Source organism: Phytophthora cinnamomi, assembly GCF_018691715.1.
Source record: "Phytophthora cinnamomi strain GKB4 chromosome Unknown Contig44, whole genome shotgun sequence".
Taxonomy (NCBI): domain Eukaryota; phylum Oomycota; class Peronosporomycetes; order Peronosporales; family Peronosporaceae; genus Phytophthora; species Phytophthora cinnamomi.
Genome location: NW_027150977.1, coordinates 152,026 through 178,870, shown reverse-complemented (window position 1 = coordinate 178,870; position 26,845 = coordinate 152,026). Strand labels below are relative to the sequence as shown.

The window sequence follows — 26,845 nt, the reverse complement described above, 5'->3', positions numbered from 1 at the left end:
GTTAAAATAATGGTGAGCTGGCTAAATCTGCCGCCGCAAGACTAACAATTCGGCTAGAATTCGAGGTTTGGCTCCTAGACCTAGTGGAAGAGACCATCTCGAACCCTGGAGCAGTCACAATAGCTGTTGGGACGGCAACATGTTACGCAACGGTTAGTGTTATTGTTGCGGCGCATGGCGCTTCCCCATCCCGTTTGGAATGGTGCTATCGGTGGGTCTAGTGGTTTTGTTTTTTTGCCGTATTCACGTGACCGCTTCGATCTGAGCTGCCAAGCCCATTGCGACGTCCACAAACATCCGAATCCAAAGTGTGCAATCAGCCTTCCGCCGGCGAATGCAGTGGAATGCAGCCTGTCAGAATGGCTGCCACGATAGCAGCAGGGATTGGTGTCAGCACACAAACCGCAATTGCGCGGGTGATCGAAGTGCGGTGGTTATAATCGTGAAAAGCGAGTAGATGTTCGCAGAGTATTGACTCCTGCGACCGAATCGCAGCAGGAGACCAGCAAAAGACGGCTAGATTGACGCAGCGACCTGGCCTTCTGCATCCAGCAATGCTGCAAGTACCGGTATACGTATTCAACTTCTGGGCGCACGATGATGCATCCAGAACGCAGGCGTACTCCGGCTCGGAGGCTCCGTGCGGGTAGGACCTCTTTTACTAGTACAGTAGATAGTCTGCATTGTGAAGGTAACCGGTCGAAGTGTGAACTGAGGTGACTCACATTGCAGACGGGTGAGTGGCGCTCACCTTTCACTGTCACATGTTTGTTCAGAAATTGTGCTGCAGTGCAATCACGCTTTGCGATCGCGCACGCGATCAAAGATGAGTTGAGCGTATCTCAGTCTGTCGGTGTTTGATAAGCATCAGCTTGTTGTATGGCAGGTCTCACTTCAGCTTGACTAGGTACATCTTACTTCGAAGTACAGACCCACAGAAACAAGAAAACCAAGCGAAATAGGCTGGCGTTCGGTTTTCAGAGGCCAACACAAGAGGGACCAGAAGTAGCGAGGGCAGTTTCCACCCCCTCGCACATGGACGACAAGCAGTTGAGAGGACGAGTCGGTAAAAGAGATCAGCACATTGCTGGGGCCTCTCGAGTCTGAAAAGACAGGGTTTCGAGCTGCGAACACCGACGCATCAAGCCCTTTGAGCAGTGGTGCGCATACGGTATACCAGTGGCAGCCTGTGCTCCAGCACCAAGTTTTTCGAGACACGGTCTTTGCAATCACGCAACGCGTTATCGCACAACCGTTGAAGGCGAATTCAGGGCGCAAATCTCGATCAGAACGCCGGCCAACCGTATTCCTAGCTGAAGAAACCCTAGTCAAAAGGATGAATGCCGTTCTGTTCGAGCACAGGGCACAGCGATGGTGGCGTCGCCTGGCAAAACAAAGTGAAACGATAGCTCACTACCCGCCAGCCCACTTGACAATTTTCCACCTCGTGCGCAGTTACCCATTCCCAATGAACCTCCGCGCCGTACTCCTCACTGTCGTGGTGTCTTTCGCTTCGGTTCAAGCCCAGTCCAACGTGATTCCGCACGACGAAGTGCGGCCATTCCCCCAGCCGGATCCCGTCACCGACGTGCAGAAGGCCACCGTCAAGTACAAACCGCGCCTGAAAATCAAGGACGGGTGCCACCCGTACCCCGCCGTCCAGAACGACGGCGCCATCAGCGGCGGACTCGAGTGGAGCGGCCCCATGGACGGTGAGTGCAAGGGCTCGCCGTTGGGCTCGCAAGTTTACGCTCGCTCCACGTGGGTCAAGGACAAGTACGCCATCATGTACGCCTGGTACTTCCCCAAAGCACGTGCCCCACTGATTCTGCCTCTCACGCTCCGCATCTTCGGCCACCGCAATGGTTGGGAGTACGCCATCGTGTGGCTGGACAACCCCACACCCGATAATTCGACCATCCTGGGGGTGTCTCTGTCTGCTGCCGTGGGCTGGTCAAAGCAGTCCCCTCCGAAGGAAAAATACCTGGATGGTAACAGCCTCAAGGTCGCGTACTACTACAACCACCTCGTGGGCGGCACGGCCGTCAAGTACACGGAGGATGCCGGCGAGTTCCAGGACGTCATCACGTGGGACCAGCTCCCGAAGCCGGCGCGAGATTCGCTGAACAACACGGACTGGGACCACACGCCGTTCAATGTGGCTCACCTCAAGATGCCCATGAAGGACGGCGTCTTCCTGGACAAACTCAACAGTGCGTATCCGTTTTAGACAGATAATGGCTGGTCTTGAGTGTAGCGCATCTGTAGACTCCAAGTATTCACACCAATCGAGTATCAAACTCAACACCTGATAGTATACATCACAACCTTTTCAAAGTGAATTGAATTCCGAATAATTAGTCAGGGCGAGCAGCTTACCGAAGTGTTGCTGGGGCATGACAAGGTTGAACAGAATACATACGAAGATGTAGCCCTGCAAGACTCGCGCATCACACATGCGAGCTGGTGAAGTGGGATATCCCGAGTTTCCGCTGGAGTAGCAAGGCCATCCCCAAAAATCCCAGGAACTCGACTGCCCCGAATGTCATAATGCTGACCACAGCCTTACTTAATTGTTGCGGTGTTAAACTTGCTATGTGCGGGCTGTACTGTGCCACGCAATGCACACTCGATATACTCGGCTAGCTGAAGGTATTTGGAATGGAAGAGCGACTGGAGCGTGTCCTGCACTGCTTCCTCTGTCGTTCCACGGGCTAAAGTCGCACGCTAAACATTGGGGGCAACTCGTAGATCGGAGTGCATGAGGGTAAGTAGCCTTGTTGGTGTTGAGCCTTTTCACAAGCCGGGCCTGTTAATACAACCACAAGGCAGCGCAAGGTTATTTATCCACAGAGGGGGAGCGTAGGCCGGATCTTGTTCGCAATTAGTCTTGCCAAAGTAATTTCTTCCATCCCAGGCGTGAACAATGCTTTCAAGCGGAACTGTCTGGCCGAAGAGAGGCGTGTAGAAGAGTATACATGTCTGTCTCACCGAGTTTCGTGACTGTATTGATGAAAATTCCGCTTTCGTTCCACAGACCAAGTCGGAATGGGGAGAACAGTCGAAATTGGTCGCCACACGCTTCCCGTACGCTACGATCTTCAAACGCGTTGTGTATCATTCTTGACAAATCGCGAAGGTAATTGGTCGTTTCTTTGGTTTCAAACTCGCTGGTGAAAGCGAAGCTTCGCGTAGTGTTGACTTCCTTGAGACACATATTAGCCCAGAACATATAGTTTGGCCTCCATCCTTCACCAGGATCTCGCAGCGGAATGCAGTCGATCAAAATGGCCACTACCATAGTAGGAATCGGCGTCAGAATGCAAACAGCAACCGCTCGAGTCATTGAAGTGCGACCTTAATAAGCTCTGAAAGCAAGCAGACAGTTGACCGAATATTCACTGCGGTGGCCAATTTGGCCCCTGTTCCGGCTTTGCTTCAGTTGATGATATCCTGTAGCAAATTGACTGCATTTTTTTTCTTCTTCTTCTTTGGCTCGTAGAAGTTGTAGGTTTAATGGACGAAGCGGCATGATAGGGGTTAGCAACCGAAAACGAGGCTAGTAGCGGAGAGAGAGAGTGAGTGCTTCGGCACTGGGAACTGCCAGTCCCCATTGTTGAAGAAAGCATTTCCGGACTGCTTTCTTGAGGACAGCATCTATTTGTGTTTTGATCTTGACTTCCTCAACTTCACTGGTGGGGACAAACTAGCCTATTTGAGCGTAGTGTTACGCTAAGAATTTCAGAAGCCTCGTGAATCTAGTGCAAGCGTTTGAAGACTCTTTATTAAAAATGAAAAGATATTATGAACGAGTGTGTTCTGTCTCCTGCATATATCACTGCGATCCCAAAAGCTTATTCTCAACACTTGATGGATCCGTTGCAGTTTGTAACATTACGCAAGATGAAAATTGGAGCCACCTCGTGAGCAGATATACAAACGCTATCAGGGGCGAACAACAAACAGCAAGTGGATCGACAAATCTCGAATGCACGTACAGGGCTGGCGCTGCAGGAATATGTAGTAAGTGCCTGTCTAGTTCGAATATGAGCCATAAATGCCCTTGGATACGTTCGAAATATGAATGCAACGGATAAATCGGTGAAAGCCGAATCGTACCAGGAGACCAAGAAGCCCACAATCTATAGAACGTTGAAGGGTTCCATTAAAAAAAACTTGAATAATGGTAACGTATTCCTAGCCCATTTGCTATGAACTTGATAAGGCATGATACTTCTGAATTTCACCTTCGCCACATGCATGTCTACTGGCATCTAAAGACCAGGCCTCCCCATGTAATCAAGTTAGAAGCGAATGTTGAAATCAACACCTGAAACCAAGTACAGGGTAAACATTAGAACTGACTCCAAATACAACTCCCAGGTGAGAGAGCATATTGCGTTTGCGCAACGTAATGCACTAGCGAAAGATGCAGGATAAAAATGGTCCATACGAAAAGGTGGCCCTGCAGCGTTCGTGCCTGTGTCTCAAGTACAAATGCAAGTTGGTACAGCTGGGAAATGCCGAGTTTTCGTCTCAGTAGGAAGATGAGACCAACAAACCCAGCTAATTCGACCGCGGCGAATACTGTGATGCTAATCACCGCTCTCGCCAACTGCTCAGGGGTCAAAGATGCCGTTTGTGGGTAATATGGCGCTACAGGTAAGTGGTAGAGAGTTGCGAGGTACGCAGAATAAAGGCTTGGTAAAGCGCACTCGATGTACTCGGTCAATAGGAGATACTCTGATCGGAAGAGCACTTGCAGGGCGTCACGAAGAGTATTTTCCTTGGCCGGTTGAACCGAAACCTCACGCATTGGTTTAGACGATCCCGTTTTTGAGTTCAAGCGCAACATAGCCAATAGCTTTGTGGTGACAGAGCTTGTTCTTGGTGTGAGCTTTTCGTGGTAACGAAAGTGGAAGTGAGTTTTGTTTTTGGGGTGGCGTGTGTTACTTTGTTTTGCTTGATCAAGACAGCTTTTGCGAGATTTAGTTGCTGTGGAGCATCTCCATGTTGATTGTTCAGACAATCGACCTTCATCAGGACTGTGACATCAGATGACGTGTACGCGTGTGAATCACGTGTATTCTTCGCTGTATCGCTGATGAATGCTATGCTGCAGTCCGATAACGGGAGCGGGAATGGAGCGAATACTCGGATGTGAGCGCTGCTCGTATCACAAGCTTCAAATATGGCGCGAACAATTTCTGGCAAGTCACGGAGATAGTTGTCAATGCCTGTGTTGTTCGGTGAGCCTTGAGTGGTTTCATCTGCGTCCTTGTGGCAGAAAATGTTTCGAAGAGAAACAATCACATGAAAACTGTCCGAAGCAATCATAAACAGCATTGCCACAAGGGATTTAGCCGATTGCATGCAGATTGCAACGTAGAAAACGTTAAAAACATCCACGCAACGGGTCCTACGTATTCGTGGAGGTCCTCGGCTGCAATAGCAATGATTTGCTTTGTGCCAATCCTGATCAGAGGCATCATGAAGACAAAGACGGCCTGCTCAACTCCAGATAATCGGTAAAATATTGCTGTAAAAAGCGGGTAGGCTATTGCCACGAGCCCTTGTGCGTTAACTATCAGCAACAACGATTTCACTTGTTGAAGAAGTACTGGTGACTTGATCACAATCCTTGGACCAATGGCGGAGAGTGTGAAAACCCAGAAAATCATCACGTAGGGTCCAACAAGGAGTATATAACCAAATGGAATCGGAAAGTGCCACACAGCGGCAATTAAAATGCACGCGATAATGTAGGTAACAGCCGTCCCCGTTGCGATCACACAAACTTTAATACTTGACATGGTCCCCGGTATGAGTACTTCTCGCACTTGTGCGGCAAGGCCTAGCCCAATGAATACCGTGGCGACAAATAGTCGAATCCAAAACGGATAGTTTGTTCTCCAGTCGTCTGATGGAGGTCGTAGTGGAATACAATCGAGCAGTAGAGCCACTGAGAACGCAGGGATCGGCGTCAAGATACAAACGCCTATGGCGTGGGTGATGGAGGTACGCTGGTAGTAGTCCCGAAAGGCAAGAAGCCGTTCAACTGAATATTCACTGCGGTGTCCTATGTGGCTACGATGCCAAAACTGGAGGAGTTGATTGTAAGCCGTACCAAGCAGGCTTTTATGCTGCGGTTCATCTCGCGCGCTGGTTGGCTTGACCTTGGTACGGCAAAACCCCATGACTCCGATGCAGTGTCGGAGACTGGGCAGCTTGTGTTGGTTAAATGCGACAGTGGGGCACATCCACACAGAAGTTTGTTCTAGGCTGTGTTCGACAGATTTTATTTTCGTCAATCTGCGTTTGCCCGAGAATACCAACGCCGACTATGGCTAAAGAGTTGAGTCCCACGAGTGGTCAAAGTTTAAGTACACCAAAACGTTTGCCTCCGCCCATTTCAAGGACGATTTCACACCTTGTAACTTTTATTAATTGCCAGCACGTTTACACAACCTTTGTTTACGATCCGCCTGCACAAACCGAAACACCGCACCACACGAGTCCGCAAACCAAAATTCCAGCGGTCATCAAGTAGCGCTATCAGGACAGCGTGTGAGAAGAAGCGAAAATGCAAGCGCTTTTAGTGAGGTTTTCAGCACTATCACTTGCTGTGGTAACACTCCGCACGGATTCCAGGGTACGTTTCGCCCCACCACGTTTGAAATACCATACCACATGCAACTCACGTTTTGCTATTCGAGGGACGCAGTGTGCCGGCAGCCCAACTACTTGGCCGAAGGTGGCAAGATACAGGTGGTGGAACTGAGATCCGCATCAAGGGCGTGTCATGAGGCAGTATGGAGAAGATCGACATGACCCCGGACGGGTTGGGGCACCCAAGCCACCACCATCAGCGCGCTGCAGGACTTCCTCGTCTCGAACGGATTCAACTCGGTGCGTCTCGCACTGAACGCCGGTTACGTGGACGCCAACCCGGACCCTCAACTCTTGTACATCCACGCGAACGAGAACCCGGAGCTCACGACTTGGGCTAACCCGGAGCACGTCGACTACATCAACTTCCTCGCCCGAGTCGTCGAAACGCTGAAGGACCGGAAGCCATCGGTGCTACTGGACATCTACCGACTCACCCAAGTACGAGCAGGACGCCTTCTGGTACACCAACCCGTTCGTGAACGTCACAGAATCCGGCGCCTACAAGGCAGTCACGTTCCTTGCAGACAAACTCTGCGGCGGTCGCTTCTGGAATGTCATCGGGGTGGATCTCAGGACGATATGCTCAGGGTGCAGTGAAATGACAATGTCCCGGGTTCCGACGAGAAGACCGACTGGCATCAAAGTGCCAGGGTCTTGGCCGATACCGTTCTCGAGCGCTGTCCTCGGTGGCTCGTGTTCGTTGGAGGTACTATTATACGCCCAATACCAACTGCATGGACGACATGAAGCAGTTCGAGTTGCTACGGTGATGCCCAGCAGAGCGAACGCAGCGTCCCCGACAACTGGGACGTTGACGCTGACCTGATGCAGACCACGTCGTAGCAAGAGCCGCACGCCGACCTACTTGAAGCTCCGCAGCGAATTCCGTCGACCGAGATCCCGTGCTATGGTGGCAAAAAGATCAGCGGCTCCGTCCCAGTTGTCGGGGACGCTGCGTTCGCTCTGCTGGGCATCACCGTAGCAACCATAGTCTTGTACAAACAGCCTAAACTGTCCGATGACGAGCCGAGAACCGGTGGGACGGGGAATTTTGGTGACCTCATCGACATTTCTCAACGGCTTTGGGGACGTAGTAGGCGCGGGTCTAGGATTCCGCCGCTCGAAGCACGCGGCGGCACCTTTCCCTGTTGATCCACTCGCTCCTTTCCACATCCCATCAGTCATTGCTTTTCTTTCGGACTACCGCGAACCATGTCTTGGCAGCTTCCCAACTGTTTTGGCCCCAGCATGAGTGACCAGGCCATGATGGAGGAAGTGCTGGAGCTGCTGGCAGAAGACAGCTCCACTGGTGACGACAGGACTGCCTCGACGACTGCGAGCAGCAGAAGTGCCAGCAATAACAGCGACAATCAATCGAGTCTATCGGGGTTCAATCGCAGCTCCGTCACGAGTCGGGACGGTAGTGTTGGCCAAGGGGGTATTGAAAACTTGGAGGTAATACGCGTGGTTGGAACTCGGAACGAAGACCCAAACAACGACTGCGAAGGCGAGGAAACCCACCCCGTTGGAACGACTGTGCCCGCTCCACATCCATTCGGCTCGCATTCAACACCCTGTCCACTTGTTTGTCGGGTCTGTAGACAACACGACCTGAGGTTCCTGGCTGGTAGTCCGGGGATGATTGCTGCTGCCGCTGCAATTCCAGGTTCAAGCTGCACGCCTGTTACAGCAAGACTGCCCTCTACGATGGGGCAAGTCGCTGATCTAGCGTCAACCCCACTTGCCCCCACGACGCGACCAACGCCCCAACCCCCGCGTGAATCGGCAGCAACACGCAAGAAAATGAGAGCGGCCACTGGAACCTCAACCACCCATGTCCCGTCAACCGGGCAGCGTGTGCACGTGATGAATGGTGCCGAGTTTGACGAACTCCGTCGTAAATTGAGGATGCAGACAGCCTCTCGTCGTTACCGGAAGCGCAAGAAGGTACGGGTGCAAGCTGGCAGAAAATATTCACAAACGTGCTCAGTCTTGGTTGTCTGCTTTGCTTTGCTGTGGGTAGGACGAAGCCCGACAACAGAAGATGAAGATCCAAGAGCTGCAGTCGGAGCTATTTCGCCTCCAGGAGCTCGAAGCGCAGTCGAAGAAATACCAGGAACGCTCACAGGAATCACTGGAGAGTGAGCTGAAGATCCACGAGGACGAGATTGGCAATCTGTGGGGTAAGATGCAGGAAGCCGCCAAGGAAGAGCTCGATTGGGTACGGATATCGCTTTCGTGTGTGCTGCTGCTGCTGGTATTGACAGAATCTGCTGACGGTTCGGCTGTGTTTTGGTTTGAACTACTATCGCCGCAACGTGTACAGGTTAGCATGATGAGCAGCCACCTGAGCGATTAAAAATGCCCAAGCTTCGCACCCAACTTACAATGACAACGATAATTACGACAACGACAAATACTCGCGATACCAGCAGCTGTGGTTACGAGCCCAAAGTCTGATATTGGGAAGAAAAAAAAACAACGATGGATGGAGCAAATCGGGCGCAATTCTAATAAAACTTGCTTACCTCGCTGATCATAGTTTCTGTGTTTTTATATTTTTGTTGGGTATTCTAATAGCTTTGTTGAGCATTCGCCGTTTGTGTTGTGAGAACATGGGGCCTCGATTCGTCACGGTTAATTCGTGAGACATTGAGAAGGAGGCCGCAGTCCCAGACGATAGACGTCAAAAAGTGACATAAACCCGGTGCACAAGCGTCTTCAGCTGCCCACTCACAGTTTGGCACTCGCCCCACCATGGCCTCACTTCCACCGCCCACCAGTATCCCCGGCATCGCCGTAGACGAAGTTCTGATCATACCGGAGATCCAGGACCTACTCATGGCAGACGCCTCCGATGATGCCCAGGGAACTTCCAGCAGCGGTGACAACGACACCGGGGACATTGAGGGTGCTGGATACCTTGCTGAAGCGCCTGCACGTAGCGAGGCAGTAGCTTTCGAGGAGCAGTTGGACGGAGAATTTCGCCCTCAGAAGACGACGCGCTCAATGTGTGACCCTATTTTCTGACCATCCTGTCGTGTTGGTTTGAAGTCGTTGCGCCTTGCGTGCCGGATAGTTTCCTGTTTCCTAACTGTTCTGCCTCATTGTCTAATGCATGCCGATGCCTACAGCCCTGAGTGCATCGTGGCAACTTCTGCCCACGCAGAGACAGCGGGACAAATAGCGTCACCACAGCAGGACATGCAGCAGCAACAAAACAACCCCCCAAGCTCGTCGACGGCGCCCGACGTTCCTAATGTGTCCTCAACAGGGCAGCAGCACATCCAACGCATGAGTCATGCGGATATCGACGGACTTTGCTACAAACTCCAGGCCCGCACGGCGTCACTCGGCGACGACAAGCACGAAAAGGTTCGTCTGTCCGAAACTGCCGTCTCGCCGGCGCTCAAAGTTCCCCCAACCGGTTTGCGTCTTGTGTCGATCTGCGCCAGGCTGCAGCTCACCAGCAGAAGGCGCAGATCCGGGGCCTCCGAGCCGAGTTGTCTCGCCTGCGCCAAGTGGAAGCGCAGCTGAAGCAGTACGAGCAGCGGCCCGTTGCGGCCCTGGAGAAGGAGCTCCAGGCGCTCCTACAGGAGGTCGCCGATCTCTCGGGCCAGCTGCAAGACGCCGCGCAGGAGGAACTGGACTGGGTGAGGCAGCTTCGTTGCCATCACTTGCAGTATCCTCCACCTCCATGAGTCACTAACTAGCATTGTGCAAGTGATTTCAGACCAACTCGATGGCCTCCAACCTGCGCGTGTAAAACGCAAACGCCCACCATCCTCATTGTCTACCAGAAGCTACTCAACTGGCAGTTGACAACAAAAACTCGTTGATACATGTTCCGTAGTAATGACACTTGTGCAGTTCACAAGCTACATACTTTCAGTAATACCCAAGCTCCGGCGGTGGTCCCAACCGCGGCTGGAAGCGCGCAACTCACCTGTCAACCAGGCCTATCTACCTAGTATCAATACATGCAAATGCAATGCAATGCAGCGCGTCGATGCTCGCTCGAAGAGGCCGATCGCCCTCCCATTGATACCTATCTACCTATCTACATGCACCCGCCGCCTCGCCATCCAGGCCATGCAGGCGTAACTGACTCTGGACAGCCACGCCCCGCCTCGTAGACTAGCAGTCGGCCGAGAGATCCCGCCCGCCCGCCCGCCATGCCGTCAGCGTCCGCGGCGGCGCGGCCGTGCACGCCCTGCGGCCTGCGCGGCGCGCGCGCGTCGTCGGCGCTGCAGGTGGCGCCGTCGGCCGTCGAGTTCTCGGCCTTCGAGCGCGGCGCGTGCTACGTGGCGGCGCTGGGCGTGCGCAACGCCAGCGACCGCGTGCTGCGCTTCCGCCTGGCGCCGCCGGCGCGCGCGTCGCCGTTCCGCGTGCTGCTGCGCGGGCGCGACCTGGCGCGCTGCGAGAACGCCACGCTGACGCTGCCCGCGGGGCTGAGCGTGTCGTACGACGTGGCCTTCGAGCTGCCCAGCGGCGGCGCCGACTACCAGGAGGAGCGCGAGCCCGCCTTCGTGCACGACGCGCTGCAGCTGCGCGCGGACGACGGCTCGGCGCTCGAGGTGCCGCTGCTGGCGCGCCGCGCCTGCCCGCTGCTGGACGCGGCGCCGGCGCTGTGCGAGCTCGGGCTCGTGGTTCTCGCGCAGCGCGCGGCGCGCGTCGTGGCGCTGCGCAACGCGGGCGCCAGGCCGGGCGCGTTCCAGGTGGAGGTGCTGGACGCCGCGCCCCAAGCGGCCGTCACGGTCGCGCCGCAGAGAGGCAGGCTGCTGCCACAGGAGACGGTGAGCGTCAAGGTGGAGGCCGTCGGACTCGAGCCGGGCGCGTTCCGAGCCATCGTCCGCGCGCGGATCTGGGAGCTGCGGCGAGGAGAGGAGAGCGAGGACGAGGACGAGGAGGACGCGGCGGCTGGAGCTGGAGCTGCAGCTGCAGCGGGCGAGAAGCTGCCGCCGGCGGCGGAGAAGATCGTGGACGTGTCCGGCAGCGTCGTGGAGCACACGGCCGAGCTCGTGCTGCGCCACGGGCGCGAGCCGGTGCAGTCGCTGTTCTTCGGCTCGCTGTTTGCAGGCGAGACGCGCGCGATCGAGGCGCTGCTGCGGAACAACGGGCCGCTGCCGCTGGCGTTCAAGACGTCCGTGAGTTTCGGCGGCGGCGCGGCTGGAGGAGGACCGGCGGTAGGCGTCGAGGAGGACCGAGAGGCCTACGAACGCAGGAAGGAGCTGCGGATCACCCCCGCCGACGGCTGCATCGACCCGTTCGGCGAAGCTGCCGTCACGTTCGTCTACCGTCCGCGAGCGAAGACGGCGGACGAAATCCAGCGCATTGAGCGCAAGCAAGGCGGCGCGAGTGACGCGGACTATGGCGCCTCGACAGGCAGTCTGGACTCGTCGAGCTCGCCCTTTATGCTGTTGCCAGCACCCGCACAACCTCTCAGTGCATTCGCGTCCATCGCTTGCGAAGATCTGCAGGCGCAAAACTTGACCTTCGAGGTCTCCGCCAAGACGTACATCCCGCGGCTCCAGCTGTCGCCGACACCGCCGCTCGACTTCGGCGACGTCCGATCATACGATCGCGCGGACATTCTGCTGTCTCTGAAGAATCTGTCGGGGCTGCCTGTCCGCTTTGAAGTTGAGAAAGGGGTCGCTCACTACTCCGTGAGTCCGCGCACTGGGCGCTTGGACGTGCTGCAGTCGCAAAGTCTTGTGGTTAGTTTCGCTCCGACGCAACTGGGGACTTTCAACAGCACTTTGGCGCTTCGCATCAACGATGGAGTGTTGGAAATACCTGTGAAGGTGCTGGGGCGCGCGGCGGTTGTTGGGCCTCTTCCGCCAGTCAGTGAGAGACTGGTCGGTGGTCCGTTGGCTCTACCAGCGGACTTCGCGCCCAAGTACAAGTTCCTACTACCAGAGGAGGCCAAGCAAACGAAAGGAAAATTGTCGAAACGATTTCGGCGCCAGCCTCCGTACGAGCTCGCAGCATTGAACGGCACTGCAGCTCTCGACGAGTTCGAGTTCCAAGGCACAAATAACACTCATTTGACGTACTGCGTCAAGGAGCTTGCGCGCCGTGCCGATCATCGGACTGCCTATCACGACTATCTTGCTCAATGCCGTGTTCAGCGTGAAGCCAGGACGAAGGGTTGGAAAGGGAAGGCTCAAGGACTCAAGTCGAGCGTCGTCCAAGCCCGCGGGAACAACCAGGAAGAAGATGACGGCGTTCCAAACTCAGGGGGTGTCGATCTTGGGATGGACAAAGAGAGCAGACCTCAACCGCAGGAGCTACGACTTCCTCCATCTCTCAGGAAGCCGGACGAACCGCTATGGCTGAACCAGCACCCTGCTGGAGGAAATGCTGGCCAGTCGAAGGCCTTTTTTGACGAGTTTAAGCTGATCAAGAAGAAATTCAAGGCCGTACCCGCTACACCAGCGGAACTTGCAGACTGTGCTCGAACCTTGGAATTTGATGAGCTGGAGCAGGTGGTCTCGGGACCCAAGACTCTAAACTTTGGTCGATTGAGTGTCAACGGTTGCGCAACGCGCAGCCTTACAGTGCAAAACAACTTGCAGCACAATGTTCTAGTCACGCTACACTTCGGTGGGGGTGCCGCCAATAAAGATGGCACACCTGGACAGCTCGAGGAACTCGCGCGCAAGACAACGTTAACGTCACAAGTCGTTCCGCCGCATTCAAAGGCAGGGTTTGATCTGGTATTCTGTTCTTGCCGAGAGCAGTTCTTCCAACAAGCAGTCACCTACTCGCTTAACGGCGTTCACCCGCGTCAATTCACCATTGTCGCGGAGGTAGCCCCAATCGTGGTAGAACTTGCACCAGAAGAGCTACGCTTTGATTTCGGAGCGCTGGACCTGAGCACGTCGGTAGATCGGGACGTCGTCATCACAAATACTTGCGATTCTGAAGCTCCATTCGTGTGGACGCGGTTGCCGTTGCTCGCCACGCCTGACGGGTTGACCCGCCCGGATTCCTCCAAGAGTAACGCGACAACTACAGTCACCACCACTACGATGGCTGATAAAGGTGCTAATGCAAGTGGCTCAATGGCACCAGTATTTGAAGTTCTGCCGGCCAGCGGTACGCTAGGACCATCAGCTACAATGGTATGCAAGGTGGTGTACAGTCCTCCATCGATGTCTGGGCCCGCAATGTCGGCATTGGGTATCACGCAACGAAGTGGGGCTATGTGGCTGGCCCAAATGTTCCAGCTAGATGTCACTGGTGGTGAAAAAGGATTTCTAAACTGTCGGGCACTGCTTCCTGACGTCAAAGTCGTCGCTCGGGAGAAGAAGGTGGACTTTGGGACCATTTCAGTCGGCGTTGAACGTGAAAAACGCATTACCATATCCAATCTGGGTATGCACACGCGAGCTGTGTTCTATGCGAGTGTTGACCCACCATCAATGACTACAACAATAGGGCTGCAAGTGAGTCCAGCGCAAGGTGTGGTGGATCCCCAGGAATCTACAGAACTTACAGTAAAGCTGTTACCTCACCGTGCCATTACGTTGGACGGGGGTACTAGTGGCTCTCATCAAGTGAATATCGTGGTAACCTTACGAGGAGGTAAGATTCTTCGCCTTCCGGTCAGTGCCTCTGTTCTCGTACCGGACGTCTTCCTCGCTCCAGCAGAAGCTATCGATTTTGGAGAAGTCGTGCTGGGTGTTTCGGTCCCAAGAGTGATCTCACTGGAGAACCACAGCTCCATTCCTGCGTGCTTGTTGCTGGACTTGGGGTCTTCAGCCTTTTCGGACGAGTTTGCCATCGCCACACCACCGCGTTTGATCGCGCACCTCGAAGATGCCAGCAACATTTTCGTCCCTTTGGCCGACGACAAGCCTCGAAACGGAGCAAATACTCAAGACGGAGAAGCTGATACTGATGATGACCTGTCTGCGAGGTGTTCCAAGTGGCAGATTTGCTTGCCTCCGCATTCTACCGTGTCCTGCCATCTCGTGTTCACTCCACTAAAGGAAGGCAACCACGACCTCGTTCTCCCGCTCCAGATCGCCGGTGTCGGGTCGAGCTCCGGACCCAGCAATGGCAGTCCGGCACCACTGCGACGACGAGTGCTAGCACGAGCCATCGTACCGCGACTGCGCTTTTCGTCATCGACGATGCATTTCAACCGCTGTGTCATCACGCGTGAAGGCATCCGAAAAGTCCCCTACACGAAGCAGATAGTGCTCACGAACGATGACGAACAGCCAATGCGCTGGCAGATTGATACAGCACGTTTGAGGCAAGGGAACCTCGTGACATTTGCAGCTGGAGCCGCCGCCGCAGCTGCTGCAGTAAGCGCCGGAGTCGCGCTTGCGAAGCGAATTGCGTCAGCAAACCCGACGAATAGCGCAACCGCGGTCGTGTTCCACGTTGCTCCTGATCGTGGCGAGTTGGCGCCAGGAGAGGAGGTCACAATTCGAGTGAGCTTCTTGCCTTTGGATGCTGTCGAGTACGCGGAAGACGAGTTACCGCTTCTGGTTGACGGCGAGCCTTACGTGAATTTGAGTTTGCGAGGCGAAGGAATTCACCCGCATCTGTCGTTCTCGACTAACAAAGTGGTCCTCCCTACCGTCCCGCTTGGGGTGACAGCGACTGCCCACTTCCAAGTGTACGCTACTGGTTACGACCATCTCGAGCTCGCTTGTCGAGTACCGCTGGATACCTCACGAGCTCCATTGACTGTGCTGTTTCCACGCGGAAAGACATTGAGCATGGCCTGCCCAAGTCTTCCAGTTGAATTACGCTTTTCCAGCAACGCCAGCGTAGCTTTCAACGCCAGGCTCGAGTTCTTCGACGCTGACGGCAACTCCTTCGCATTACCCGTTGCTGGCTGTGCAGAGAATTGCTTGTTCACGAACTATGCTTTTATTCAGACCCAAGGTCTCGCTCCTGAGCTAACAGAGGACACAAGCAATTCACCTCGACATTCCCCACAACGCAAAGAGCCATCCAACCCTGATCTTGACGAGGATAGTAACGCTAAAACTAGCTCTGAAAATCGAGGTTCGGTCAGCAACAAAAGCATAGAGTCGGATGGAAAACCTCCAAGTGGCTTCCAGTTCTACACGCATACATCCGGCCGCTTTCCAGTGTATCTGCTATCGACTCGACAAGCTCAAGCCGAGGCCGAAAAGCACAAGGAAGCGCAACAAGCGCCAATGCAGCAGCAGCAACACACCGCACCAAATGGTTTCGTGGTTGTCGATCCATCTACTGGTCTCGATGAAGAAAGTTCTGCCACAAATTCTTTGCTGAAGCGACAATCGTCATCGCTGCTTCCTCTGCCAGTTTTGCCCGCAATAGGAGCCCCCACACCGTTTAGCGACGGGGAAATCCAACTTGTGATGCAGTATCTTAACGCGAACTTCCTTCGAACACCCGTGGTTCGGTTCCCGGAGGATTTTGCAGACAACGCAGGCCGTCCGCTGTATGAACTACTCGACATGATTTGTATAAAGAAACCTGGAGGCCTGGCAGTGCCTACACTTCGAGCTCCTGGCGCCACAACTGCTCCTGCGAAACGGAAAAATGCAGAACCTACGAACTCTACAGGCACCACCACCAAAGCCAACGGAGGTTCTGGGTCGAATTCAAACTCGACTTCATCCGTGCCACAACACTCGAAGAAAGACCAACTCACACAGTACACAAACCAATTTGTGGAGTTACTGCGCTTCCTTCGCTCTTACGGAGCCATGGTCCACGATGTCTTTCCAGAGCACCTGCTAGCCCAAGAATTCTATCTCCGAGCATGCGAGAGTCCACAAGCTGACCCAGCTCTCTTGTCTTCGCCGTCATATGCAACGCTACCCTTTGTAGCACGACGACGCGCACTGAAAAATGGATGGCGAGCACTGAGCACTGCTACATGGATGAAGGTGCTGTACCAGGTGATCAAGTGTTTCTTGCTTTCGCGAATCACGTGGAAAGGGTATCAGATGCAGCTTCAGGGCGGCGCCGAGAGTCCTGCTGGGGATGTCAGTGCACGAAGCGAGAAGCGCAATGGCGAGAAGCAACCTGTCGCGACAGGCCGAGCGTGTCAAGGAAGCAACGTCTACAGTGAAGCTGAGATGGTGCTTATTCAGTGGCTTTGCGATCGTGTACGCTCACTACACAAGCCTCAACAACCTGCCGTTGCTCCAATGGCCTCGTTAGGTGGCGCGCTTCTCGAAACGCAGCTCCTGGATATCGGGCGCGACCTGAAGGATGGCCGCTGGCTATTTCACCTCGTAGCAGCGCACATTCCGACACTTTCGGTCGACCAGAGCGCTTATCATTGTTTTCGATGGATGCCGGAGGCCACTAGTTCGAGGCCACGAAGACCGCCTTCTGCTGCTCAACTGCAACACCAAGCTGTGGTGTTGCTGCAAACGCTGGGGGCGTTTGGTCTTGATTTCGGGTTAGATGTAGCGCGATTCTTACGACGATACACTGGTCGTGAGATGTTGTTGCTGCTACTTCACTTGCAGCAGACACTGCCTCAGTTCATTCCGAAGGCTACGATCGAATTTAAAGGTGGATTGGGCCAGGCCATGGAGAAAAGCATTGAGCTCAAGAACCCTAGCGTTCGGCCGCTGCGCTACCACGTCTTCTTGGATGGAGGGGATCGGAACTCACCTGGCGCGGGGGGTGCCGGTACCGCAACCGGCGGCACTGATTCGGCTGCGGCAAGCGAATTTACGATCGAATCTAACGAACTCGTCCTGGATCCTGGTAAAACAGTGGCCTTTGTTGTCACTTTCCGCCCACGCTTTTCGAGGAAGGTGACGGCTCGCCTAGTCTTTCAAGCTGTTCGCGGGGATATCGCTGGAACTACCTCAATCGGTGGCGGAGGAGCTACCATGGTGTTCTTACTGGAGTCGAACATCGTGTCGCGCAAACCCGTTCGTATCATCCAAGTCGAGACGAAGACGTACGAGAAGCGCGTCGAAGAGATAGTTATCGAGAATCAATTCCCAGCTAACGCCAACTTCAAGCTATCTATGACTCAGCAGCAGCAGACTCCCCCATCAGGGGCGGACAATGCAGCAGGGATGACGGGTCCAGGTTCGACCGCTAGAGCAACGGGTGTTTTGCCCTCTTCGCGTGGTGGAAGTCGCCGACAAACTGTCCGAGCAGCGTCACAGGCGGGAAGCAGTACAACAAGCTTCGGTATGGGCTCAGACATCGCTGCGTTCGGCATCAAGAAACAGTTTGGCATCGCTGGCAAAAACCGCGGAGAGGATGCAGACTCAGCGTGGTGTATTTGTGCTCAGCAGCCCTTCTACCTTCCGGACTTTGGTACCTCTGGAAGCAGTGGCAACAGCAACAGCAGTGCTGACGATGCGGAGGGTGGAGGTGGATTAGCTGTGCCGGCATCAGGACTCAGCGGTGCTTCAGTCGCAATCCGGAAGAGTGGGTCAGCGAAGGTGAAGCTCGAGTTCCTGCCTTTAGTCCCTGGGAACTATAGATGTCAACTACTGTTCCTAGACGAAAACATCGGTGAGTTCCTCTACGAAGTACACGCGGTCGCAAGCCTGCCTGCAAGTCTCGAGACGCTCGAACTTCAGTGCGAAGCGTCAACTGCAGCGAGTGGCGCTGCCGGCGCGACAGCGGCACGATTCCGTTTTGTGAGGGAGCTGACTATCCCAATCAAGAACCCTTTGCTGAATCGCGCACTTACGGTTTTTGTAGAGCGGGCAAATGGTCACCTACGGGCGAAGCTGAAAGACGGACTGAAGCGCTGTGAAGAGAACCACCACACGAATTTCCACGTCGACTTCAACTCGCCGTACTTTACTGCCAACGTTCCGGAGCTAACTCTCACTAACGGCTCAGGCAAACCCCTACCAGCCTCCGGGAGGTCTGATGGCTCTGGTGTCGATTCGTCAGGACCAAAAGTGCCGCTCAAAGCCAACCAGGCACGACTCGGCACTCCTCGCTCCGTCCTCGCTGGTACCAACAGTGTCTTGGTCGACTTTCAACCCAAAGGAGCTGGTCGATACGCTTGCAAGCTGCTACTTCGCTCTCGAAACACGGTGTGCGGGAGCAGTGACCTTCGGGTATATGATCTCATCGCGAAGGTGAAGGAGCCGAATGTGAAGACGCAGCTGGAATTTGTGGCTCCAGCTCGCCACAGCATCGTGCAAGAGATCCCGCTTTCCAACCCAACCGATACGACGTGGTCACTTAAGGCGATCTTCAGCAATGGTAACACTGATAGTGCTGGCAATGCCCCGGCTGGGAAACCTCCCGCGTCAATGTTTTCAGGACCGCCCTCTCTTGTCGTGCCAGCGAAACGATCAGCTACGTATCCGCTGACTTTCACACCGTCGTGGATTTATCACGAGACTCGAACTTTCGTGCTGTTGAATACCGCCACACAGCAGCAGTTTGAGTTTGAGCTAAGCGGCTACGGCGAAGAACCGCTCGCCCAGGACCACATTGTTCTCCACTGTCAAGCTCGCTCCAGTATTATGCACAACTTTGACGTCTTCGCGCTTCCAGGCGGTAATGGATCCGGCGACGCGAACGGTGCTCAAGTTTTTAAGGTGGAGTCGGACCTACGCGATGTTGTTGGAGCATCGGCGCTCACTGTACCGGCAAGTAGCAGCTCCAACCGCGTGGTCAAGTATCCGCTGACCTTCAGTCCGCTAGTAAGCGGTTCGTACTTCGGCTCCGTCACGTTCACGAACGAAGCGAATGAATACCTCTGGTACACAGTGGAGGCATCGGTTAGTCCGCCAGAACCAGAGACGACGCTGGAGATGAGAGCACCCGTGCGTGGTGCAGTGGGTGTCGAAATCGGTCTGGCCAATCCTTTGGACAACGAAACTACATTCGTGGTTGAGCTGCGTGGCCTTGGCTTGTTGGGGCCTTCAACCTTCACATTAGAAGCGCGACAGTCGGGCGTCTATGAGCTGGTTTACTCGCCTCTGCTCGTGACAATAGGGAATGGAGAGGAAGGAGCCATCTTGTTCTCCAGCGACGCGGTTGGACAGTTCTGGTACCGATTGAACCTCGTGGCAGAACCTGCGCCAGCTCAAGAGCTGGATGACATGTTCTGCGCAGTCGGGGATGTCTGCACACAGCCTCTGTGGCTGCAGAACCCTAGTAACCAAGAGCTCCAGCTGCAGTATCGCGTCACGAACACGCGTAACTTCTCCATCAAGGGCTCCAACGCGTCGAACACCGGAAACAATACTGTCAAAACACCGACACGTGTGCTCCTGCCTCCCTTTGGTCGTGCCAGCGTTGTGGTAGAGTACACGCCGTCATCCTTGTCTGACTTTGAAAGCACGAGTATCGTCTTCTACGAGAAGGACGTCGCGAGTGACTGGGAGTTCACTATTCGTGGACGGGGCCGAGCACCGAGTGTTATGAAGCCTCTCGTCGTCACCGCCCGCGTCAATGAAGCCGCCTCGACGCTGTTCACGTTCAAGAATCCATTCGCAGGTCCGCTTCGCGTTGACGTGAAGCTCGTGGACGACGATCCGGACGGGAATGGGTCGCCACCCTCGCCACGGGGAGCGTCTGCTCCATCACCCGTGTTTGACATGCTTCTCAAGAAACGCCGCGTACTGCTCGAAAGCTTCGGCCTCCTTCAGGTGCCGATCTCCTTCCTCCCTCGAGCTGTCAGCGAGACAAGAGCAGAGCTTGTCGTCCATGGTGGGGACGACTACGCAGAACTCGAGTGGCGATATCCGTTGCGAGGTGTGGCTGAAGCGCCCATCCATCCTCGAGTGCTAGCCGTACTAGTTTGTCAGGCGCGTGACTCGGTCGAAAAGCGTGTTGAGTGTGAGCTGCTGGCAGCACCTGATGACTTGGTGCTTTCAAACGAGACATTCTCGGTTGAGTGGGAAATTGACGCTGGTCGATTCGGCCCCATGGCGACACCTGCAGGGATCGAGCGCGCCTTGACGGTGACACCATTGCCAATGTCTTCCGGTTCGAGGTCATCCTTGAGTCTACCCTACAGCATTCGGTTCGAGCCACTGCGTCCTTATCGAGGCTCAGTCGCGCTGTTAGTGAAGAAGAGCAGCGGAGGGCTGTGGCGCTTTGACGTCTCGCTTGACGCCGGCGACCCGCCAGTCGACGACGTGCTGACCATCGAGTCCAGCCTGAACCAGACCTCCTCCGTCAGCTTTCAACTGCGCAACCAGTTCCGACAGGCTGCAGCCTTCCAGGCGGAGTTTTCCGCCGGCTCTTCGAGCGCATTCAGCGTTTATCCAGCAGAAGGAGAGCTACCGCCGTACGGCAGCGAGGACGGGGCTGTGTTTGTGGTGTCATTTACGCCTACGGGCTATGGCAAGATGCAGTCTGGGCAGCTCGTGATCTGCACGGAGGAGATGCAGTGGACGTTCAACGTCAAGGGGACGTATCCTGATGCCACCCCTGGCAGCCGAGCAAGTGGCCCGGCTAGTAGTTTGAGTCTCAGCTCTAGCGCTTCGCGAGCGCGACTAGGAATCACTAGTAGCGCCAGTGGGTCGGGCAGCAACAGCGAACAGCGGCTCGATCGAACTAAAGGACGGAGGAATAGACAGTAGATCGCTTGAGTTCACTAGCACAGATCGTAGAGCAAGTCCTCCAAACACCTTCTTCCATCCTTGTGTTGATGTTGTAAAAGACGACCTTCCTTCACGAGAAGGAAGAGCTAGGCATCCGAATATACAAGCCACGTGGGCACAGTGCAATAGCTGTAGCCATAATTGGAGGCGTCATGCTGGTAACCTGCCCCCCGCTGGCTTGGACCTCTCGCTATCAGAGTTGGATACAGACGCGAATCCAAGAGAATATTATCCAATCGGAAACAACCCGCTTTATTGGTCCGTCGTCTCTTGGATTCCAAATGATCGTACCCCAGCTCCGGCGCAGGGGTACGGTCTTTTGGAATCCAAGAGAGCTCTCAAAAGTCGCAACAGCACATCGAGCGCAGGACGATCACCACGTACAGCAGTCATGGCGGACGAAAATGGCGGGCAAGTAGTCTGTGATGAATCTGCTCAAGACGCTTCTTCAGAAGAGGAAGTAGAAAACACATCTCGACAAGCAAACCCAGAGAGACAGCCTCCTGCAACCCCCCGGGGGAAAACTCGCACGGGTAAGAAGAAATCCATCTTCTGGGATAAAGATGGAGTGCATGGAGGGAAGACTTCATTCAAGTGGTGCTGGACTGGCTGACGGCATAACGCAACTACGACAAGTGGCGCGGGCTGATCGGGCAAACGGGATGTCACGAGTCCTTGCTGGTGAAAATGGAACTGCTGACATTGTAGAGATAGATGTACAGCTGAAGGCTATCCTATCGAAGTTCCTCTGCCTCGATGGTCTATCACTATGATGTGCATGTGTAGGTGAGCTTCCAGCAGTTGTAGACGAAGATCAAGCAGTTGTCTGCTTGCGTGGTTCTCCACTCTGTGTCTTATCTGGTAGATCACAGTCTTCCCCACGCTCGTCCTTGCAAGGAACGATACGCCGAATCTGAATCGTCTCGGTGTATCGCCCCTTATCAATTACCAGCGTCCCGTTGTCGCGAACGGCAAGCACCGTATACGGGCCGCCGTACAGCGTGGTCTACTTGGAGTCGATGTTGCTTTCGCGCTTCAGCAGGATACAATCTCCTGGCTGGAATGCCCATGTACGTCTGCGTGCATTCTCACGCAGGTTTTTCTTACGCACTTGCTCTACCTTTCGAGTGTGCTGTGCTTTCCAGTCGGTGGTGTGCTCGACGTCGAAGATCATGTCGCGACCGAATGTCGCTAGTGCTGGCGAGATACCAAGCATGGAGTGCACCGACGCTCTTAATGCAAACGTTGCATTATGCAGGAAGTTTTCCCAGTCTTCCTTTTTGCGATCTGTTGCGTCCTCATCTTGTCGCCGATCACTCAATGTAGTCTCTCGATGATGTCGTCGGCCTGTGGATTACGTATCGTTGTCGGCACCGCTGCTATGCCGTAGCTCTCACGTAGCTCGAAAAACGCCTTTTTAAACTCGGTTCCTTGATCGTAGATCACGCGACCAGGGCGGGGGTATCTGCATAGCCAAAGCCTATCAAAGATGTAGGCGGCTCGTCACTGGATGCGTCGGCCACTGTTTGCATTTCTACTAAGCGCGTAGTGGTGTCGATCATTGTGACGGCTCTGAATTTTTGTTTACCGAACGGCCCGATTGAGCCGATAGCCACCTCGAACCATGGCCGGGTTACCACAGTCTTCTCCGGCAGTTTGCCATACTTAACCGTAGGGTGCTTGTTCTTGGTGCAGATCAGGCAGCTGCGCACATGCTGCTCGACATCACGTGCCATGCCGGCCCACGTCAACGCATTCTGCATGGTCTTCAGCATGGCCGTCGTACCCGGGTGGATGAGCCACTCGTGGTAAGCGGCGATGATGGAGGTCTGTAAACTCGAGGGGATAATGATACGGCTCGTGGTGCTGTCCACTTGCAGCTCGACGCCGTTAATCTCCTTCGTCGTTGCACCTTTCAGCGCCTCCGTGCCATCTCGCTTCTGAGTGCGAGCAATTTCGCGTAGATCGACGTTGCTGAGTGTGGTTAAGTCCATAGCAGCGGTTGCAACAAGTGCATCCTGCTGCTGTACGCTGGTTTCGTCTTCACGGGGTAGTCGTGAAAGGGTGTCAGCGACGACATTGTTTTCACCCTTCACGTAGTGGAGCTCTGGCCCAAACTCCTCAATATCGAGTCGCCAGCGCAGCATGTGAACGTTGTTGTATGTTCCGTAGGTTAGGTTCAAGTGATCTGTACGGATGTGGACTTCGTGTCCCAGTAGCATCGTTCTGTACTCTTGCAGTACTAAATTAATGCTTAGTAGCTCCAGTTTGTTCGCGGGGTATTTCTTCTGAGCGTCATTGCACTTTTTAGACCAGAAGACAATAGGTCGTCCCTCCTGCGAAATCACGGCGCCCAGTTGGTAACCAGAGGCGTCGGTGTGCACGTGGAACGGCTTGCAGTAGGCGGGGAGAGCCAACTCGACCGTCTGCATCATTGCGGTCTTCATGCGAGCAAATGCAGCTTCATGTTCATCGGACCACCGGAACGGAACAGTGGGCGACATCAGCGCCGTCAAAGGTGAGAGAATTGCCGCTCGTCGTGGCCACATCTCCCTGTAATTGTTTGCCATTCCGATGAAGCGCCTCAAGTTACGGCGTGTGCGGGGCGACGCGATCTTTGCAATTGCTTCCACCTTGTTGTGTAGTGGCTGGATCCCAGTAGTGCTGATCCGGTACCCCAGGTAGTCTGTCGACGTTGCGAACAGCTTCGATTTGCGGGGGTGAATTGTCAGGCCAAACTCCTCGAAGCGCTCGAACACAAGTCTCAGCAAGCCCACGTGCTCCTCGAAGGTGTCTGACAGAATTAACACATCATCCAGGTACGCCCAAACTCCATCCAGGTCACCCAGCATCATATTCATAATTGACTGGAACTCATCAGGTGCTGTGCTTGCTCCCATCGGCAAGCAGCCAAACACAAATTTCCCCCACGGGAACACAATGGCCGTGGCACGACGGCTAATTTCATCGAGGATGCGTGCGTAGTAGCTCTTGGGGATATCAAGTGATGATATGTACTTAGACTTGCGGAACTGACGTAGCAAGTTCCGAATCACTGGCAGCGGGTAGAAGCTGCGAAGTAGTCGTCGATTGAGTCTGCGATAGTCACATACCAGTCGCACAGATCCGTCTTTCTTCGGAATCACGAACGCCGGTGACGCCCACTCCGAATCATTATTGGGGAACAAAATACCAAGCTTCACTAGTCGGTAGATTTGTCGCTTAGTTGTGGGATCGGATACGGGCGACAAGCAAATGGCGTCGCTCCCGGTTTCAATGGGATAACGTAAGGCTTGGCTTTCATCTTGCCAAGACATCCCGAACAAACGTGCGAAGACGCTGCAACCAAATGCTCCACTCTCACACGCTCAGCGGCTGAAAGCATCTCACCGTCAATCATCATGAGGGGGTCGAGAGCCTCGACTAACGCTGACACGGCGACCTCCACCATGGTCTCAGTGTCGGGCTCCGTCGCGACCACCTTCGCAGCTGGAGGCTGAGCGTCAATCATCGGAATGCGAATGTCATCTCACTCGAGGCAGTTAGCCGAGAACAAAATGTCAATACCGTGACTCGATAGAAAAACAGTGCCGAGAATGATCGGATGCTACAATCCGTCAACCAGCCTCAGTGTATACGCGCATTCGCGCTTGCTCGAAAATGCAGGAAGGCAGAATACAGTGTCTGCCACGTGTGTAGTTTTGTGCACAGACCGATTTGCCATGAGGTATGACCCCTCCAGGAGTCATAACTGGAGGCCCTTCTTCACGGTCCTCACTACGTTTCATCAATGGCGGACCTGGTGTACCCGGTGTCGAGGAAAGCGCGTAACATCTTCTCTCCGATGCGAATTTCTGTTTCGAGTGAAGGCTTTCGCGCTGCGGGTGGAGCTGCAGGCTGCTGTCGCAATGGTGCTAATGTCTCTGGTCTGCCATCGTGAGACAGCTTCTCGTTCACACACTCGTTATCGGTCATTACACATAACTCGTCCTGGCGGTAGAAGCGCAGGGCACTCAACTCTTCCTCATGACGGCGCTTCATTTCTTGCATCATGGCTGTCATCTCCGCAACCTGTTCCTGCATGGCGGCAAAGGCTCGATCGTTGCCACTGCCTCCACTGTTGTGGCTGCTGTTCGCGCTTGCGCCCCGGTTGTTGTGTTGTCATGACCGGTGTGCCGGCGACTCGGGGCTGCGGAAGCACTCTACGTCCGTGTGATTGCTGCGCATACAGAACTTGCAGTATTTTCCGTTGCCTCCTTCATTTCGGTGCTGCCGTGACTGTCCACGCGACTGGCTACATTGGTTATTCTGGCGAGAGACCTGACCCCGCCCCTGGTTTCTGCCCTTCTGAGGTTGCTGTGTTCCTTGGCTAGTGCGAGTGCGCGGCCCTCGGCCTCCGTCCTGAGGATTTCTTCTTCCTGCTCATTGCGCTGGACCAACTCAAATTGATGCGCTAAATCGTTGTACTCCCAACTACGCGAAAGTCGGTTGACTTCAATTTGCCAGTCAATTGGCATGCCACTCTTGTTCATCCTGATGACGTCAGAAGTCGGTATGGCTTCATTGTCCGTAATATAGTTCAGCATGCGCCCGAGCTTCCGAAAGCTGCGGGTGTACTCTCACACGCTGACGCCGGGCGTTTTCTTTAGCGCAGACATCTCGTCGAGAATCACACCTCGGGTTCCATCGGGGCAGTGAATCTCAGTCAGTCGCTGAAGAGCGACAAGGGCGACAGTCGTGGGCCGCAGGATGCTCTCCTCAGCCACGAAGTCGTTAAATTGCTGCAGGTCTTCATCGAAGAGAAGGACTTCAATGTCCTCGACGAATGCTACTTGGTCCTCTTCGTCGTCTGCCACATAGCCCATGAATACATAGTACTCAGAAAGGCGGAGTAACCACTCCAGCCAATCCTTTCAGTCTCCGTTGCGGAAGGTGGGCACGATTTTCTTCACCACAGCTCCGTTGCTCTTGACCTTCTCGAAGGTCACTTCTGCTGGGTCGCTGCTGGACATCCTTGTGGTTGGTGTGGTGAAGTCTCGTAGATTCGCTACGTTTTAGCTATAGCTAAATGTCAGGAGTCCTTGCTGGTGAAAATGGAACTGCTGACATTGTAGAGATAGATGTACTGCTGAAGGCTATCCTATCGAAGTTCCTCTGCCTCGATGGTCTATCACTATGATGTGCATGTGTAGGTGAGCTTCAAGCTGTTGTAGACGAAGCTCAAACAGTTGTCTGCTTGCGTGGTTCTCCATTCTGTGTCTTATCTGGTAGCTCACACGGGGAGACGAAGGAGGCCCTGCTCAAGGAAAATTTCCGCGCGTAGAAGCTGCTGGCATCAAACACCGTGACAACGCAGGCGTGCGTGAGAAGATTAGTCAACTGGAAACCAGTTTCCGGAAAGCTGAAGACTTCCTTGTTGCAACTGGTCAAGGCATCTCAGACGAGGCTACACTACGGGCTGCAATTTTGAAACGCTGTCCATATTACTACACACTTCAACACGTGATGGTGGACCGCCCGTCGGCCCGCTCCGAAATCACGTCTGATGATGCTGAAATCAATGATCAGATTGGCCAGGGGGGGGGGGGGGGGGCTGTCCA

At 54.5% G+C, this 26,845-nt stretch overlaps 4 protein-coding genes across 4 annotated transcripts; all 4 read left to right on the top strand.

Annotated features, from left to right (window-relative positions):
* Positions 1–1,468: 1,468 nt before the first annotated feature.
* On the top strand, positions 1,469–2,230 carry IUM83_13670 (NPP1-like protein; the record flags this gene model as incomplete). Its single annotated transcript, XM_067938364.1, has 1 exon — positions 1,469–2,230. One exon carries the CDS (start codon positions 1,469–1,471, stop codon positions 2,228–2,230), a length of 762 nt encoding a protein of 253 aa, XP_067790849.1.
* A 4,643-nt stretch (positions 2,231–6,873) lies between these two features.
* IUM83_13669 (cell 5a endo1) lies at positions 6,874–9,031 on the top strand (the record flags this gene model as incomplete). The annotated part of the gene is made up of 4 exons (XM_067938363.1): positions 6,874–7,110; positions 8,527–8,619; positions 8,696–8,893; positions 8,999–9,031. The coding sequence occupies 4 exons, from the start codon at positions 6,874–6,876 to the stop codon at positions 9,029–9,031; spliced, it is 561 nt and encodes a 186-aa protein (XP_067790751.1).
* Positions 9,032–9,429: 398 nt separating this feature from the next.
* Positions 9,430–10,438, top strand: IUM83_13668 (uncharacterized protein; the record flags this gene model as incomplete). Its single annotated transcript, XM_067938362.1, has 4 exons — positions 9,430–9,683; positions 9,807–10,047; positions 10,128–10,325; positions 10,406–10,438. 4 exons carry the CDS (start codon positions 9,430–9,432, stop codon positions 10,436–10,438), a joined length of 726 nt encoding a protein of 241 aa, XP_067790750.1.
* A 409-nt stretch (positions 10,439–10,847) lies between these two features.
* IUM83_13667 (uncharacterized protein) lies at positions 10,848–21,224 on the top strand (the record flags this gene model as incomplete). Its single annotated transcript, XM_067938361.1, has 2 exons — positions 10,848–13,094; positions 17,169–21,224. 2 exons carry the CDS (start codon positions 10,848–10,850, stop codon positions 21,222–21,224), a joined length of 6,303 nt encoding a protein of 2,100 aa, XP_067790748.1.
* Between the last annotated feature and the right edge of the window lie 5,621 nt (positions 21,225–26,845).